Genomic DNA, 19,621 nt, shown 5'->3' with positions numbered 1-19,621 from the left:
ACTGGGGAAAGGATCAGTGAACTTGAAGGTAGAAGTTATCTAAACAAACAAAAAGATAAAAAAGAATGAAAAAATACAAGAGAGCATTCAGTGGCTTTGAGACAGTATAAAGTGGTATAATACACGTGCAATCAAAGTCTCAGAATGTGAGAAGAGAGAACTATTTGTAGAAATAGTGGCCAAGACTTTTTTGAGATTAATCAATGACAACAAGCCAAAGACCCCAGAAGCTCAGAGGACGCCAAGCAAGGTAAATACGCACACACCGTCCGCCTAGGCACGTCGTGATCAAACTGCTGAAAATGAAAAATAAGAGACAGCCTTGGGAACAGCCAGAGGCAAAAGAAACGTTAAATATAGAGGAACAAATGTGAGAATTAAGCAGCCTTATGGTCGGAAAATATGCAGGCCAGGGAGCAGTGGAATGTGTATTAAAAGTACTGCAAGCAAAAGCAACAACAGCAAAAAAGGTCAACAGGAAATCTGTACCCAGTGAAAATATCTTTCAAGGATGGAGGCAAAAAACTATTTTGGTTTTAGATAAATAAATCGAAAGAATTCATTGTACTAGACTTACACTATAAGAAATGGTGAGGGAGGTTCTTTAAGGCAGACGTAATATAATACCAGATGGAAATTGGATTTACGTGAAGAAATGCAGAGCTCCAGAAGTGGTAAAAATTAAGGTAAATGTAAATGAAATAATAACAGTTCTACACAGATTCTTCCAGAAAATAGAGGATAAAGTAAGAACTTCACAAGCGATTCTAGGAGGCTAGCATTATCCTGATACCCAAATAAGACATAGACATTACAAAAAAACTATAGATGCCTATCCCTTATGAACTTAGATGCAAACATCTTTTGAAAAACAACAGATCAAATTCAGCAATATAAAAGGGCTAATACATCATGACCAATCAGGGTTTATCACAGTAACTTAGGGTTGGTTTAAAATTCAAAATCTAATCAGTATAAGTCATCATATCCACAAACTAAAACAAAACGAAAAACAAAATCTGATCATCTCAGTAGATTTAGGAAAAGCATTTGACAAAACCCAACATCATTCCTGGAGAAAAACCCCCAAACTTTATCATACTAGGAATAGATAGGAACCTCCTCTGTGAAAAACTTGCAGGTAACATCGTACTTAAAGGTGAAAAACTGAATGTTTTCCCCTAGTATCAGGAACAAGCCAAGAGTGTACACTCCTTACTGCATTTGTTCAACACTGTGCTAGGTATTGTAACCAGTGCAGAAAGGCAACAGAAAGAAGTGAAAGGTATCCACATTTCAGAGAAAGAAATAAGGCTGCCTTTTTCTGTCAGATGACATTGTCATCTATGTAGCAATCTACAAAAGAAAAATATTTAGAACTGCTGAGTATGGAAAGGTTGCAGGATACAAGATAAATGTACGAATAAATTGTATTTCTACACGCTAGCAATAAGCAATTGGAAATTGAAGTTTTTCTTAAACAATTAAAGTATGTAATACTTAGGGATAAATCTGATAAATGTGTTAAGACCTGTATACTGAAAACTATAGAACATTGCTGAGAGAAATAATAAAAGAACGAAGTGAACGGAGATACACCACGTTCATGGATCAGAAGATTCAATATTATTATGTCAGTTCTTCTCAGATAAATCTATATATTTAATGCAAAATAATAATTCCAGCAGGTTAGGGTTTTTTCTGTTGTAGAAAGTAAGTGAATTCTAAAATTCATATGAAAATGCAAAGGACTTAGAATAGCCAAAACAATTTTGAAAAAGAGAAAGGTGGAAGACTTTTATTACCTGATTTTGAGACCTAATATACAGCATAACAATTAAGACTATGAATACTGGTATAAAGACAAATCAGTGGGCGATACGGAGAGATTTTTTAAAAGCCCATAGATATGTTCCCAGTTGATTTTAACACAGGTACAAAGGCAATTCATTGCAGAGACGATAGTCCTTTCAACAAATAGTGCTGGGTCAGTTGAGAAAAAAGTCCATACTTTGTACCATATACAGAAGTTAACCCCAAATAGATCATAAACCTGAGTGTTAAAAACTAAAATCGTAAAAACTTCTAGAAGAAAACATAAGACTAAATCTTTGTGACCTTGGGTTACACAAAGATTTCTTTATATATATGACACTAAAAGTATGATCCATAGAAGAAAAATTTGATAAATTTGATTTCATGAAAGTGTAAAGCTTTTGCTCTTCAGAAGGCAGTTAAGAGAATGAAAAATAAGTCATGGAATGGGAGAAAATATAAATCACATACGTGAGGAAGCATATGTGTTCAGAATACACAAAGAACTCTCAAGACTCAGTAATAAAACAACCCAATTTAAAAAAAGGCAAGACATTTAAACTGATACTTCCCCAAAGATTTGTGGATAGCCAATAAACGAAAAATGTTCAGTATCATTAGTCATTAGATAAATGCAAATATAAATTTATACACCTGTTAGAGTATATGTACTAAAGAAAACCCTGATAATACTAAGTATAGGCAAGAATGTGGAGCAACTCAAACTCTTATACACTGTTGGTGGAAATGTATCAATAAAATTGTACAACCACTTAGGGAAACAGTTTGGCAGTTTCTCAGAAGTTTAAACATACACCTATTGAATCACTCAACCAGTTCACTTCTAAGGATTAAGAGAAATTAAAGCAAGTGTTTATATAAATACTTGTATATAATTGTAATAGTAATTACAACTGTAATTATTGCAGTAATATCATTGCAACTCTATTTGTAATAGCCGAAACGAAAAATAATCCACATGGCCATCAACAGGTGAATGGATAAACAAATTGTGGTATATCCATATAATATACCACAAACTAATGTTTATGTATTCTGAATCCAAGTCCTTTGTTGGTTATGTATTGAAATATCTTCTTCCACTCTGTGGTTTATCCTAATGTTTTAGATTAATTTTGTAAACAACATGTTTGGGTTTTATTTTTTATCCAATCTGACTCTGTTTTAATTAGAACATTTCATCCATTTACTTTTAATTGCATATATTATCTTACTATTTATTTGTTTTTTCTGTTTGGTGTTCTTTTTTTGTCAATTATTTCCTTTTCTTGAATTAATGAAGTGGTTTTATTACTTTACTTTACGCCCCCTCCCGTTAGCTTGGAACTCTCCTTTACTTTTCCTTTGTTAGTGACCTCAGGGATTATAACGAAGACACATTACAGAAGTTTAATGTTCATTGGTATTTTTACCTTCTTTCTGATAATATGAGCTCTTATTTATGTGTTATTGTTGTCAGATATTTCAATTATTTATGTATTTCAAGACTCACAGTTATTACTGTTTTATATAATCAATATTTATTTAGATTTACCCACATATTTGTCATTTTTTGTTGCCTGTAGTGTTTCCATTTGGAATCATTTTTCTTCTGCCTGAAGAAAAATACCCCTTAGTATTTCCTTTAGTACAAATCTGCTAGTGACAAATTCTGTTTTTCTTTTTTGGCCTGAAAATGTATTTCACATTCAGTTTTTTAAATTAATTTTTTATTGTAATGCAGTTGATTTACAGTGTTGTGTTAGTTTCTGCTATACAGCAAAGTGAGTCAGTTATACATATACATATATCCACTCTTTTTTAGATTCTATTTGCATATAGGTCATTACAGAATATTGAATAGAGTTCCATGTGCTATACTGTAGGTTCTTATTACTTACCTATTTTATATATAGTAGTGTGTATATTTCAATCCCAATTTATCCCTTTCCCCGTTGGTAACCATAAATTTGTTTTCTACATCTGTGACTCAATTTCTGTTTTGTAAATGGGTTCATCTGTACCATTTTTCTAGATTCCACGTATAAGAAATATCATGTGATATTTGCCTTTCTCTGACTTACTTCACTCAGTGTGACAATCTCTAGGTCCATGCATGTCACTGCAAATGGCATTATTTTGTACTTTTTATGGCTGAGTAATATTCCATTGTATATGTGTACCACATCTTCTATATCCATTCCTCTGTCGATGGGCATTTAGGTTGCTTCCATGACCTGGCTATTGTAAATAGTGCTGCAATGAACATTGAGGTGCATGTATCCTTTCAGATTATGGTTTTCTTCAGATATATGCCCAGGAGTGGGATTGCTGGATCATGTGGTAGCTCTATTTTTAGTTTTTTAAGGAATCTCCATACTGTTCTCCATAGTGGCTGTACTGATTTACCTTCCCACCAATGGTGTAGGAGGGTTCCCTTTTCTCCACACCCTCTCCAGCATTTATTGTTTACAGATTTTTTGATGATGGCCATTCTGACCGGTGTGAGGTGATACCTCATTGTAGTTTTGATTTGCATTTCTCTAATAATTAGTGATGTTGAGCATGTCTTCTTTTGCCTCTTGGCCATCTGTATGTCTTCTTTGGAGAAATGTCTCTTTAGATCTTCCACTCATTTGTTGATTGGGCTGTTTGTAAATAGATGTTTTATGAACAGGATTTTGGCCTATGTATATGGAGGTTTCTTTCTAGCACATGTATGGCTTCTTGAATCTGTGGCTTAATTTGTCAGTTGTGGAAAATTCTCGGACATTATCTTTGAAAATAATGCTCTGCTTAATCTTTTCTCTCCTTCGAGGACTCCAATTTCACATATATTTGACCTTTTAATAGTATCTTCTATGTCCTTTATCTCCTTTTCCATCCTTTTCTCTTTGTGATTCATTCTGAGTGTTATCTTGGCCCATGTTTCAGTTCACTAATTCATCTGTGTCTAAGTTGCTTTTGATTATTGTATTTTTCTGGTCTGGAATTTCTGTTTAGCTCTTGAAAAAATCCGCCATATCCTTTTTAAAAAGTATCTTTGATTTTTCTGTCAAAATTCTCAATTGTATCTTTTATTCTTTTGAACCAGGGATGTATCAGAGAGCACCAATACCTGGTGCTCCTTTTGGAACTTTTCTATTTCCTGTTGCATCTTCTGGTTCTCATTCATATTATCTCTTTGTGTGCCTGGATATTATTGATTGTGTGCTTGATCTTGTCTTTGACAAATTATTCATAGAAGTGTTTGAGACCTAGGGTAATATCTTCCTCTAGAAAGGAATATGTTTTCTTCTGATAGCCATTTAACTGCACTAGCAATAAAGTCTCGCTTAATCCAGTTTCATGAGTCAGATGACTTGAAACTGGGTTATTCTCTCTGCAAAGGCTGGGCTACTTTATTTATTTTTAAATTTTTTTAAATTTTATTTTTTTATACAGCAGGTTCTTATTAGTTATCCATTTTATACATATTAGCATATATATGTCAATCCCCATCTCCCAATTCATCACATCACCACCCCCTCTCCATGCCACGTTCCCCCCTTGGTGTCCATACGTTTGTCCTCTACATCTGTGCCTCTGTTTCTGCCCTGCAAGCTGGTTCATCTGTACCATTTCTCTAGATTCCACATATATGCATTAATATACGGTATTTGTTTTTCTCTTTCTGACTTACTTCACTCTGTATGACAGTCCCTAGATCCATCCACGTCTCTACAAATAACCCAGTCTTGTTCCTTTTTATGGCTGAGTAATATTCCATTGTATGTATGTACCACATCTTTATCCATTCGTCGATGGGCATTTAGGTTGCTTCCATGACCTGGCTATTGTATATAGTGCTGCAGTGATCATTGGGATGCATGTGTCTTTTTGAATTATGGTTTTCTCTGGGTATATGCCTGGTAGTGGGATTGCAGGGTCATATGGTAATTCTATTTTTAGTTTTCTAAGGAACCTTCATACTGTTGTCCATAGTGGCTGTATCAGTTTACATTCCCACCAATAGTGCAAGAGAGTTCCCTTTTCTCCACACCCTCTCCAGCATTTGTTGTTTGTAGATTTTATGATGATAACCATTCTAACTGGTGTGAGGTGATACCTCATTGTAGTTTTGATTTGCATTTGTCTAATAATTAGTGATGTTGAGCAGCTTTTCATGTGCTTCTTGACCATCTGTATGTCTTCTTTGGAGAAATGTCTATTTAGGTCTTCTGCCCACTTTTGGATTGGGTTGTTTGTTTTTTTAATACTGAGTTGCATGAGCTGTTTTTATATTTTGGAGATTAATCCTTTGTCCGTTGATTCATTTGCAAATGTTTTCTCCCATTCTGAGGGTTGTCTTTTCATCTTGTTTATGGTTTCTTTTGCTTTGCAAAAGCTTTTAAGTTTCATTGAGTCCCATTTGTTTATTTTTGTTTTTATTTCCATGACTCTAGGAGGTAGATCAAAAAAGTTCTTGCTGTGATTTATGTCAAAGAGTGTTCTTCCTGTGTTTCCTCTAAGGGTTTTTAGTGTCTAGTCTTACATTTAGGTCTCTAATCCATTTTGAGTTTATTTTTGTGTATGGTGTTACGGAGTGTTCTAATTTCATTCTTTTACATGTAGCTGTCCAGTTTTTCCAACACCACTTATTGAAGAGACTGTCATTCTCTGTTGTATATCCTTGCCTCCTTTGTCATAGATTAGTTGACCATAGGTGCGTGAGTTTATCTCTGGGCTTTCTATCCTGTTCCATTGATCTGTATTTCTGTTTTTGTGCCAGTACCATATTGTCTTGATTACTGTAGCTTTGTAGTATAGTCTGAAGTGTGATTCCCCTAGCTCTTTTGTTTCCCTCAATACTGCTTTGGCTATTTGGGGTCTTTTGTGTCTCCATACAAATTTTAAGATTTTTTGTTCTAGTTCTGTAAAAAATGCCATTGGTAATTTGATAAGGATTGCATTGAATCTGTAGATTGCTTTGGGTAGTATAGTCATTTTCACAATATTTATTTTTCCAGTCCAAGAACATGGTATATCTCTCCATCTGTTTGTATCATCTTTAATTTCCTTCATCAGTGTCTTATAGTTTTCTGAGAACAGGTCTTTGGGCTCCCTAGGTAGGTTTATTCCGAGGTATTTTAATCTTTTTGTTGCAGTGGTAAATGGGAGTGTTTCCCTAATTTCTGTTTCAGATTTTTCATCATTAGTGTATAGGAATGCAAGAGATTTCTGTGCATTAATTTTGTATCCTGCTACTTTACCAGATTCATTGATTAGCTCTAGTAGTTTTCTGGTGGCATCTTTAGGATTCTTTATGTATATAGTATCATTTCATCTGCAAACAGTGACAGTTGTACTTCTTCTTTTCCAATTTGTATTTCTTTTATTTCTTTCTCTTCTCTGATTGCCAGGGCTAGGCCTTCCAAAACTGTGTTAAATAGTGGCGAGAATGGACATCCTTGTCTTGTTCCTGATCTTAGAGGAAATGCTTTCAGTTTTTCACCATTGAGAATGATGTTTGCTGTGGGTTTGTCATATATGGCCTTTATTATGTTGAGGTAGGTTCCCTCTATGCGCACTTTCTGGAGAGTTTTTATCATAAATAGGTATTGAATTTTGTCAAAAGCTTTTTCTGCATCTATTGGGATGATCATATGGTTTTTATTCTTCAGTTTGTTAATGTGGTGTATCCCATTGATTGATTTGTGTATATTGAAGAATCCTTGCATCCCTGGGATAAATTCCACTTGATCATGGTGTATGGGCCTTAATGGTGTTGTTGGATTCTGTTTGCTAGTATTTTGTTGAGGATTTTTGCATCTATATTCATCAGTGATACTGGTCTGTAATTTTCTTTTTTAGTAGTGTCTTTGTCTGGTTTTGTTATCAGGGTGATGGTGGCCTTTTAGAATGAGTTTAGGAGTGTTCCTTCCTCTGCAGTATTTTGGAAGACTTTGAGAAGGATGGGTGTTAGCTTTTCTCTAAATGTTTGATAGAATTCACCTGTGAAGCCATCTGGTCCTAGACTTTTGTTTGTTGGAAGATTTTAATAACAGTTTCAATTTCATTACTTGTGATTGGTCTGTTCATATTTTCTATTCTTCCTGGTTCAGTCTTGGAAGCTTATACCTTTCTAAGAATTTGTCCATTTCTTCCAGGTTGTCCATTTTATTGGCATAGAGTTGCTTGTAGTAGTCTCTTAGCATGCTTTGTATTTCTGTGGTGTCTGTTGTAACTTTTCCTTTTTCATTTTTAATTTAATTGATTTGAGTCCTCTCCCTTTTTTTTCTTGATGAGTGTGGCTAATGGTTTATCAATTTTGTTTATCTTCTCAAAGAACCAGCTTTTAGTTTTATTGATCTTTGCTATTGTTTTCTTTGTTTCTATTTCATTTATTTCTGCTCTGATCTTTATGATTTCTTTCCTTCTAGTAACTTTGGGTTTTGTTTGTTCTTCTTTGTCTAGTTTCTTTAGGTGTAAGGTTAGATTGTTTATTTGAGATGTTTGTTGTTTCTTGAGGTAGGCTTGTATTGCTTGCTATAAGCTTCCCTCTTTCAACTGCTTTTGCCGTATCCCATAGGTTTTGGATTGTCGTGTTTTCGTTGTAATTTGTCTCTAGGTATTTTTTGATTTCCTCTTTGATTTCTTCAGTGATCTCTTGGTTATTTAGTTGCATATTGTTTAGCCTTCATGTATTTGTGTTTTTTACATTTATTTTCCCTGTAATTGATTTCTAATCTCATAGCCTTTTGTCGCAAAAGATGCTTGATATGATTTCAATTTTCTTAAATTTACCGAAGTTTGATTTGTGACCCAAGATGGGATCTGTCCTGGAGAATGTTCCATGTGCACTTGAGAAGGAAGTGTAATCTGCTGTTTTTGAATGGAATGTCCTATAAATATCAATTAAATCTATCTGGTCTATTGTGTCATTTAAAGCTTGTGTTTCCTTATTAATTTTCTGTCTGGATGATCTGTCCATTGGTGTAAGTGAGGTGTTAAAGTCCCTCACTATTACTGTGTTACTGTCGATTTCCTCTTTTATAGCTGTTAGTAGTTGCCTTATGTATTGAGGTGCTCCTGTGTTGGGTGCATATATGTTTATAATTGTTATATCTTCTTCTTGGATTGATCCCTTGATCATTATGTAGTGTCCTTCCTTGTCTCTTGTAACATTCTTTATTTTAAAGTCTATTTTATCTGATATGAGTATTGCTACTCCAGCTTTCTTTTGATTTACATTTGCAAGGAATATCTTTTCCATCCCCTCGCTTTCAGTCTGTATGTGTTCCTAGGTCTGAAGTGGGTCTATTGTAGACAGCATATATGTGGGTCTGTTTTCGTATCCATTCAGCGAGCCTGTGTCTTTTGGTTGGAGCATTTAATCCATTCACGTTTAGGGTAATTATTGATATGTATGTTACTTACCATTTTCTTAATTGTTATGGGTTTGCTTTTGTAGGTCCTTTTCTTCCCTTGTGTTTCCCACTTAGAGAAGTTCCTTTAGCATTTGTTATAGAGCTGCTTTGGTGGTGCTGAATTCCCTTAGCTTTTGCCTGCCAGTAAAGCTTTTGATTTCTCCATTGAATCTGAATGAGATCCTTGCCGGGTAAAGTAACCTTGGTTGTAGGTCTTTCCTTTCATCACTTTAAATATATGGTGCCACTCCCTTCTGGCTTGCAGAGTTCCTGCTGAGAAATCAGCTGTTAATGTTATGGGAGTTCCCTTGTATGTTATTTGTCATTTTTCCCTTGTTGCTTTCAATAACTCTTCTTTGTCTTTAATTTTTGTCAGTTTGATTACTAGGTGTCTCGGCATGTTTCTCCTTGGGTTTATCGTGCCTGGGGCTCTCTGCGATTCCTGGACTTGGGTGGCTATTTCTTTTCCCATGTTAGGGAAGTTTTCGACCAAAATCTCTTCAGATATTTTCTCAGGTCCTTTCTCTCTCTCTTCTCCTTCTGGGACCCCTATAATGCGAATGTTGTTGTGTTTAATGTTGTCCCAGAGGTCTCTTAGGTTGTCTTCATTTCTTTTCATTCCTTTTTCATTATTCTGTTCTGCGGCAGTGAATGCCACCATTCTGTCTTCTAAGTCACTTATCCATTCTTCTGCCTCAGTTATTCTGCTAGTGATTCCTTCTAGTGTATTTTTCATTTCAGTTATTGTATTGTTCATCTCTGTTTATTTCTTCTTTAATTCTTCTAGGTCTTTGTTAAACATTTCTTGCATCTTCTCGATCTTTGCCTCCATTGTTTTTCCAAGGTCCTGGATCATCTTCACTATCATTATTCTGAATTCTTTTTCTGGAAGTTGCCTATCTCCACTTCATTTAGTTGTTTTTCTGGGCTTTTGTCTTGCTCCTTCATCTGGTACATAGCCCTCTGCCTTTTCATCTTGTCTGTCTTTCTGTGAATGTGGCTTTTGTGTCACAGGCTGCAGGATTGTAGTTCTTGCTTCTGCTGTCTGCCCTCTGGTGGATGACGCTATCTATGAGGCAAGTTTCCTGATGGGAGGGACTGTGCAAGTTTCCTGATGGGAGGGACTGGTGGTGGGTAAAGCTGGGTGTTGCTCTGGTGGGCAGGGCTCAGTAAGCCTTTAATCTTCTTGTCTGCTGTTGGGTGGGGCTGGGCTCCCTCCCTGTTGGTTGTTTGGCCTGAGGCGACCCAACCCTGGAGCCTACCTGGGCTCATTGGTGGGGCTAATGGTGGACTCTGGGAGGGCTCATGCCAAGCAGTACTTCCCAGAACTTCTGCTGCCAGTGTCCTTGTTCTCACAGTGAGCCAGAGCCACCCCCCGCCTCTGCAGGAGACCCTCCAACAGTAGCAGGTAGGTCTGGTTCAGTCTCCTGTGGGGTCACTGCTCCTTCCCCTAGGTCCTGATGTGCACACTACTTTGTGTGTGCCCTCCAAGAGTGGAGTCTGTGTTTCCCCCAGTTCTATCGAAGTCCTGCAATCAAATCCCACTAGCCTTCAAAGTCTGATTTTCTAGGAATTCCTCCTCCCGTTGCTGGACCCCCAGGTTGGGAAGCCTGACGTGGGGCTCAGCACCTTCATCCCAGTGGGTGGACTTCTGTGGTATAATTGTTCTCCAGTATGTGAGTCACCCACCCAGCAGTTATGGGATTTGGTTTTATTGTGATTGCGCCCCTCCTACCGTCTCATTGTGGCTTCTCCTTTGTCTGTGGATGTGGGGTATCTTTTCTTGTGAGTTCCAGTGTCTTCCTGTCGATGATTGTTCAGCAGTTAGTTGTTATTCCGGTGCTCTCGCAAGAGGGAGTGAGCGCATGTCCTTCTACTCCACCATCTTGAACCAATCTCTGGGCTACTTTAGGGTTATCCTTGTCCTATCCCGGGTGGCTTACCAGTGCCTCTGTAAGGCTGTCAAAAAGGCTGCTTAAGTTTTCATCCTCTCAGGAGCGTTTTCTAGAATCAGCAAATGCTTCCAGGGGAAAACCAGGCCCCAAATTACATGCTTACCTTTCTGGGTTTCCATTGTCTCTTAGATCTTGGATGCGAAAATTTTCCACTACCTTGTTAGTTTCCATATGCCTTTGTGTACAGATGATTTTTATATTTTGTCTGGCTTTTTAAATTATCCTCATCATAAGAGCTGATTAGAATTACCTACTCTGCTGTTACTGAAAGAGGAAGTTCCCTTTCCTTTTTTTTTTCCTTCTTAATTTAATCTCAGAACAATATTAATCCCAAATAATTTCTTTTTATATACCTGCATATACCCTGTCATCACCTCTGCCCCTACACAGATCGATTGATCATTTTCTAATGATGTGTCAGGAATAGTCCAGAACCTAAAATTAAATATTATGCCAAAACACTCATGATGGATCTTTTTTAAACTTGGAATTCTTCAACACCCTTTTTTTTTTTTATTGGGATGAAATTGTTTTGCAGTAGCAGATCTCCACTTTTGGTCTATATTTGCTCTGTAGGCAATCTTATCCACACACCCTTGGCTTTAAATATCATCTATATAAATTTTATCTATTCTATATTAATTCTTATTTATAACAGATCTTTTCAGAGTATCAGAACTGTATATACAATTCCCTGTTTGTACTCTCTCCTCGGATGCGTCAACGTCACTTCAAAGTTAGCGAGTCCAGAACTGAGCTCCTGCTATTTCCTCTCGACATCTGGGCTCCCTCCAGAGTCCCCTATCCTAATGGGTAACCTTCTTATCCACCTGGCTTTCCAGCAGGGATGTGGGGAGTGAGTCATCCTTGATACCACCTGTCTTTTACTACTTGTTTATACAATCCTGTTTATTTTATGTTTTAAATATTGAATCCACCCACCTCTCTCCAGCAATACTACCTCCACCCTAGTCCAAGCTATTATGAGGGTTCAAGTGATCCTCACCCACTACCTCCCTCCCTTTCCATCCTCCCTGCTTTCTAATCCTTTTCAACTTTATAATCAGCATGCTATTTCAAAGCATTTAAAACTACAATTTGAATATTCTGTTGCTTAATGCATCTAAGGCCCTATGTGATTTGCGCTCTGTCTGCTTCACTAGCCTCTGCCCCACCCTCTTCGCTCTGTGCTCCAGGCACACTGACCTTCTCTCAGCTCCTGGAATCTACCGACCTCCTCCTCACTCCTCAGTGCCGGGAATGCTTGCCTTCCTGCTCCGCTTGCTTTCCTGCCTTCCTTTATCCCAGCTTTTGTCTAGTTATCTCTTTCTCTTCACAAAGTCAGTTGTCACTTCTCAGTGGTCCCCTTTCCTCAGAGGAGTTCACCCAGCAGATGCTCTATGGCACCTTGTACTTCTTATCCTTAGATTTTAACACACTTTTTTTTTTTTTTTTTTTTGCCGTACGCGGGCCTCTCACTGTTCTGGCCTCTCCCGTTGCGGAGCACAGGCTCCGGACGCGCAGGCTCCGGACGCTCAGGCTCAGCGGCCATGGCTCACGGGCCCAGCCGCTCCGCGGCATGTGGGATCTTCCCGGACCGGGGCACGAACCCGCGTCCCCTGCATCAGCAGGCGGACTCTCAACCACTGCGCCACCAGGGAAGCCCACCACACTTTTAATTACAGGATGAACAGGTACATTGTTAGCAATGCTCATTGCTAAGTCTCCAGCTCCTAGCACAGTGCCTTGAATGTAACTAAATGGTTATTTGTTCAAAATTTGAATGTGTATAATCAATAGCAGTCCCTCAAAGGTAGGGAACCATGTCTTTGACTTTTCTCCAGTTTCCCCGAATACTTAGTATGATGTTGGTACTTAATAAATAGTTGAGAATGAAATTAAAATTATATTTTCAGAATTAGATTTTCATTGGGCTACATTAGAGGGAGATTAGGATGGAAGGGAAAAGTACTGTGACTGACTAGAGAGGAAAGGAAGCGTTCCTGGCTTACAGAGACTTGCCATTCTTTCCAGTGCTGCCTCTCCCGCCCCCGAAAACAGTTTCTAATTTTTTTCAAAAAATGTTTAATTACATATGACTATAGTGGATCATTTGAAATGGTTATTTATAACTCTTGTGTCCATTAAGTAGTTATTTCTTTGATAAGCACATCCTTTCTTTGCAAGTTTTAAATGACTTTATTCACATTTCAAGCCTAAATTACCCATGATTCTAATTTATTATGTGTAAAAATGACTTGGCTGGGTCGTCCATCTCAAAGTTCAGTTTCAAAACCATGGTATTGAAATATATTGATTTCTTCTGGTGTCCTTGTGACTTTGCATGGCTGGATACTTCATTGCATGTTTGCGGTAGTCACGTGATAGTTACTATTGGTATTGGTATTTCCTGTTTGGAAAGAGATCTTTGGGATATTTTATGTGTACCTCCTCATGAACCTTGCTAATCACTGAAACACACATTAAAAGAAGGGTAAAACACACCTTTTTATCCCTGTCTGCTGCCTCCACTTCATTTTCCCTCTCCGATTTTGATCTTCAGCGCTCTCAACTAGTTCTCTCCACCCTTTACTTAAGTGTGTAACGTGGCAGTCAGTGATAGGGAAGAGAGCGAGATACCGAGACACCGTAGTTAATTGTTAAAGGCACTTTAGAGTTGGCATGTTCCAATTATTCATATTTAATTCAGTTATAAAGTCTTTTATAAATAGTGTAATTTTATAGTGAAAAGAGTTGTTCACTATTAGTGTTAGGTACTAAAAATTCCCACACTTATGACCCTCAAAACCCCAGATATTTTATATGCCCTAGGTTTTTAGTATTTTAATATATAAATCTGTATTATTTAATTTCAAAATAACCAGTGATGTTATCTCTAAAAATATACAAAGATACTTTGTAATTTTAGGATTCCTTTACGTTTAATCAGCACTATTTATGGTAGATATGTTTACCAGTTTTATTTAATAAGTTTAGTTTCCACATGCATGAACCCAAAATCTTTGCTCTTTCGGAGTAAGCCAGTGATTTATTTAGGCTTCTCTATGTTGTGTATCGTAAAGAGAAAGATCTTCTTGATGCACTATAATGCGGGCTTCTTGGCGACAGCGGTTTCCCTCTCTGCAAGGACATTACATTGTTTTACAAAATGCTTTCTTGCACCATTCATGCTAACTTAAGAATGAATTTAAACACAGAAGCATCTAGTACATTTTCCTTCCTTGAGTGGGAATGGTTTTTAAATTCGGAAATGTATCATTAACTCATTTATAAAATGTCTTATTTCATTTTTGAGGAATTCAAGTTGGAATGCCAGCCATACGGTAGTAGATAGTACGTAAGAGGAATGGTAACTGGCGTTAAGGCATGCACTTAAGCAACAGAGGAATTTACTTTTCAGTGTCTTCCAAGGTCCATGAGGATGCACACTTATTTACCCAGAGAGTATGGATCTCACTATGTTTGTCCAGAGGGTGTGACTCCGTGGAGGAGAACACTAACTGGTAAGTATCGAATTCTTATTGTATTCTGTTTCAGAAAACTATGTTTAGAAATCAGTTGAATTTTAGCAGTGATGAAATCTCTTAGTCTGTGCTGGTTTCTTAACAGTGGACAGTCCCAGATGTTGAAGTCAGCACAACAAGAGAAAAACCCAAATCCTGATAAGACTTGAGGATTTTTCGAAAATTAAATGCAAAATAGTTGGGGCAAATGTTGCTGCGGCAGTCAAGACTAAGTAATACAGTAAGAAGATATGAAGTTGGAGAGCTTCTCATGTTCTTCCTTTGCATAAAGTTTGCATACGTACAAAACCCAGGACTTTAATGACTTTAAGAGGGGCAGAATTACATCTCTTGGAACATAAAACAACAGACTCATGTGAACTGGAATGCACATTGTGGCCCTCACAATTTATTTAAATATTTCTTTGCAAAGCACTCTCTGTTTCTAAAGAAAAGCTATGCCTTCTGAAACCTGTAAGTGATGTATCCTGGCCACATAATCTTCTAAAAGCGTTTTCCAAATCCAGAATTGTTAGTGTGGAACAAATGTTTGTTTTGGAAACAGTAAAACCGGGGGATGTGGGAGGGTTGATGTCAGAGACCAGTTGCTGCTCTGCTTTATGCCTTATCGTTCCTTCTCCTTTTCTTTTCAGCTAGGAACTCTTAAGATACATAATTGACTGGTGATTGAAAAAACTTGTAAAATGACATTTGTGTGTATGATACAAAAGTTTTAAACAAACACAGCACAAAAATCAGCCACCCTAATACGGGATCAGTTTTCTGGGAATTAACCCCACCACATAAACATCTGCCACAGTAAAGCCACTGCCAGATCTTAAGGTTGTTGGAAGCCACGCCTTAATAAATGGTGAATGGAGGTGCAGGGTCTGTGAAGAAGAATTTGTTGCCTGGCTTCGGCATCAGGCAGACAAAGGGTTAAGTCTTAGAGTTGCCAATTACAAGCTTGCTGGCTTTCAGCAAAATACTTGACAGCTCTGGGTCTGTTCCTTCTGCTGTAGAATGATATATGTCATGATGACTGGCAGTGGTCCCACCGCGCTGAATCAAGGGCTCTGGGTACATGGTCTAAATCACGGTTGCAGAGACACTGGGGTGGAAGATGGCAGGAATATCTCCTCATTGACGTGCCAGAAAGAGAATTGAGAATGCATTTCTATGTGATCCATTTTTGCTTTGCCTTGTGTCTAATTCTACCAATCCCTAATCTTTAGGACTCACTTCAAAATCTCTTGAAGCCACCTTTTAGGAGATGTGGAAAAAGTGTGTGAAGGGAGAGAGCGTCAAGAGCAGAAAGTTTAGGTGAAAGGGTAAGAGATATTCAGTCATCCAGCAATTACTTACTGAACGCCTGCCATGTGCTGTAGGAGTTGGGGATACGGTAGTGAACAAAACAGACAAAACATTGTGCAGTCATGAAGCTTATGTTCTAGATGTGGGAGGTAGACCATAAACGGATGGACTTGTTGTATGTTGGACAATGGAGATGATAAACCCGTCGGGTCATGGCGAGGGCTGGCGCAAGGGGGTGGCTTTCTGTTTAAAATAGGGTCATCAGGGAAGGGCTCATTGAAAAGGTGACATTAGAATAGAGGCTTGAAAGAGATCAGGGAGGCAACCATGTGGAAATCTGGGAAAAGAGGGAATTGGGAACAGATTTTTGTAAGTCATTGAAAAGGTTTAGACATTTCCTTGAGTGCGTTGGAAAGCCACTGGAGAGTTTTGAGCAGAAAAGTGACGTGATCTGACTTTTTAAAAAGAATCTCTCTGGCTGCTGTAGAGAATAAGGAGTAGAGGGGCAGTGATAGAATCAGGGACTAGTTAGCAGGTTATTAGAGTAATTCAGGCGGGAGATGATGGTGGCTTGGATCAGAGTGGTAGCCGTGGAGGTGATAGGTGGTCAGATTTTGGATCAGGATTGACTGGTCATTTGATTACGGTAAGCGAGGGACTGAGAGGAGTTAAGGATGACCCCGAAGTTTCTGGGTGGAAAGCTGGGAGGGCAGAGTTGTCATTGATTGTTTAGCAGAAGGTGGGAGGAAGAGCCAGTTTTGGGGAGAGGTCAGTTCAGATGATGAGATTCCCACCAGATATCCAAGGGTAGTGGAGAGGAGACAGTTGGATGTACAATGGTCATTATGTAAATGCTCAGTTTGCACAAGTTGGTAAGCCATAAAAGTGCTACTTAAATGATTTCAATTAAATCTCTAAGAAGATGAAGCCATAATTTACATTTTATATATTAGGAAGTAACACAGAAAGACCAATTTTCCTAAGATCACAGATATGAAACTTTGTTTTATGGTTGCAAGTTCCACCTTGTTCTACCAACTTTACTCTATTAGTTATAAAATAGGCATACAAGGGAAATTCCAGTAGTTGCCACAATTGATTAAACAAAGTAAGACTTTTAGCTGCCTTTGCATTATGCATACCCACACAGTCTTCTGGAGAAGTATAGGTGATATCTTTGGTGAGGTTTATATGAAAGATAGGGTTTTTTTTTGACTCTTTGATGTGTTTAACTATTCTAATGTAGGCTTTGACTTTAAAAGGTGAGTGGAGATGGCTATGAATATAATTAATTTTTAAAAACATTCTTATATGTAAAAAAATTCCTTTTTAAAAATACAGTTTACTTTGTAGTAATTTGTGTTCTTGTCACTTGTTTAAAGGGGAAAATACATTTGCACAATCTTAAGTGCATTCCTTTTTTATAGTGGAATGCATAATATTTATTTTTTGAAGCAGAAATACAAGTAATAAAAACACATGTGATTGAGCTTTGACATTATTGTAGGTGGGAATGGAAAACTGTACAGTACGAAGAGCAAACTAGAAATTGAGATCTATTAAAAATGACTATTCTAGTATCTAAATGTTTATGTACTTTTTATAATTTTTATGCAATAAAGCAATGGAGTGTTATTTCATAAATCCTGAGACGTTTAAACTTTATGTGGTCCAGGGACTTCCCTGGCGGTTCAGTTGTTAAACTCTGCGCTTCCACGCAGGCGGTGCCGGTTCCATTCCTGGTTGGGTAACTAAGATCCCACATGCCACGTGGCATGGCCAAAAAAAAAATTATATATATTGAATATATATATATATATATGCTGTTACAGAAAGCCCTGAACGAACTTTTTGGCCAACCCAATAGATATAAACGTTATGTGGCCTAATAAGTTAAACAATCAGGAGCAGATTAATATAGTTTTCTTAAAGTAATAAAAGGAAGTACATATCCTTAAAGGTCATATAGTTATTTTGTGCAATATGACTATGTTTGGTTTCTATGAGCTTGGATTTTTAAAAAATTATAATTTCTGATTTCTCATCTATATAATAGCACACTCTTTCTGATTATACAGGAGGTCCTGCGTGTTGCAGGAGTGGAAATGCAGTTAACGGCTGCGGTATCATTTTTGACTATTCTACAGGAAGAATCAGTGTCGATTCATACATATGCGCACTCCTTCCTCCAAGTCATTCTACTGCATCTGGAGCACAGGGACGCAGGTCAGGGGCCTGACGTGCTTAATCGTATATGTACTTGTAGTTTCTTGTATGTGGCTGTGATGTTATTTGAATTGTGTTAGGCCGATGACCATAACTGAATGAGACTGTGCTGCCTAAGAGTTGATCAGTGGTGTGACTAAAAATAGCGATGACTATTTTTGTACAAAAACTGCACAATTCAGTGCCCTTGAAGCCTGAAGACCCATTAGTTCATCTTATGATTTATACTTTTTTCTTAGATTTGTTTCTTTTACAACATTTATGTTATAGTATTGTAGTACAAGAAAAATGCACACTTTGGGTTAAAGATAGACCCTCAGTATTATTTTTAAAGATATAAATGTTTTCCAGATATTGGCTAAGACAGAAAAATAGAGAAACTTCTCATAATAGTAATAAAAATAATTATTGCCATTTTACTATTAAATACAATTGTAAATATTAGTGGCTAAGTTGAAACTGAATTTGTAAGTGAGATAATTAAGTTGGCATGTTTTATCTTTGTCAATCAGGTGTCAGCAACGCATGGCTGGAAACTCTTCTGTCTGTGATAGAAGTATTGCCCAAAGAAACCCTAAGGCATGAGGTAATACTTTTTTTTTTTTTTTGTAAATTCTAGTACTTAAGTCACTCTAAGGTTTTTGTTGTTTTCGTTTTTGATAGAAACGGTATTTCAAAAAAGAATAAAGTTATCTCCTACTCTGAAAGCAGCACATATTCATTACAGAAAATTTGGGTAGTACAAAATATAGAAGGAAGAAAAATCATGGTTCTGTACTTAGCTACTTCTAACATTCTGATGTATTTTCATTTCAGATTTTTTCCCCTGTGTATGATGCTATTTGCTGTGTTAGTGATCATATTGAATTTATATATGGTGGTTTTTCACTTAGCTTTATTTTCCTTATTATTTTCTCATATTTCTCATTTGGTAGTAGCTACAAATATTTTACTTACTTATTAAACATTTAAGCCTGTTTTCAGTGTTTTATTATCAAAGTAAGGCAATAATGAACATCTCTGTGGAGCTTTTCCTGTTTTTCAGATAATTTCCTTAACTGTAACTTCCAAAAAAGTCGAATTACTAGGTTAGAGGGCATTAATATTCTTAAGGCTCTTGACTAAGTAATATGAGAAAATGCCTGTTTCCCTGGGCTTTCATCAGCAATAGCATTCCAGTTAAATTTGTTGGGCCAGATATGGAATTACATTTTCATTGGACATTTTTTGATTATTATGCTGTTGAATATTTTCTCATATATTATTATATTTCACCTCTGTTCTCTTGGAATTGTCTGATCATATCCTTTGATCACTGTTTTTATGTGCTGTTTATCTGTCAGGGTTGCCAATCCTTTGTTATATTTGTTGTAAATAA

At 37.1% G+C, this 19,621-nt stretch overlaps 1 protein-coding gene across 1 annotated transcript in view; it reads left to right on the top strand.

Annotated features, from left to right (window-relative positions):
- Window positions 1-19,621, top strand: part of PPP4R4 (protein phosphatase 4 regulatory subunit 4) — a 119,421-nt gene that overhangs the window by 49,243 nt on the left and 50,557 nt on the right. The window contains exons 4-5 of the mRNA XM_033852554.2: window positions 18,096-18,243; window positions 18,756-18,829. Coding sequence (XP_033708445.1) covers window positions 18,096-18,243; window positions 18,756-18,829 — 222 coding nt within the window. The remainder of the gene's footprint in view (window positions 1-18,095; window positions 18,244-18,755; window positions 18,830-19,621) is intronic.

This window comes from Tursiops truncatus, chromosome 2 (genome assembly GCF_011762595.2).
Source record: "Tursiops truncatus isolate mTurTru1 chromosome 2, mTurTru1.mat.Y, whole genome shotgun sequence".
NCBI lineage: Eukaryota > Metazoa > Chordata > Mammalia > Artiodactyla > Delphinidae > Tursiops > Tursiops truncatus.
Note: the sequence above shows the minus strand (reverse complement) of the source record. Positions and strands in the feature narration are given on the sequence as shown.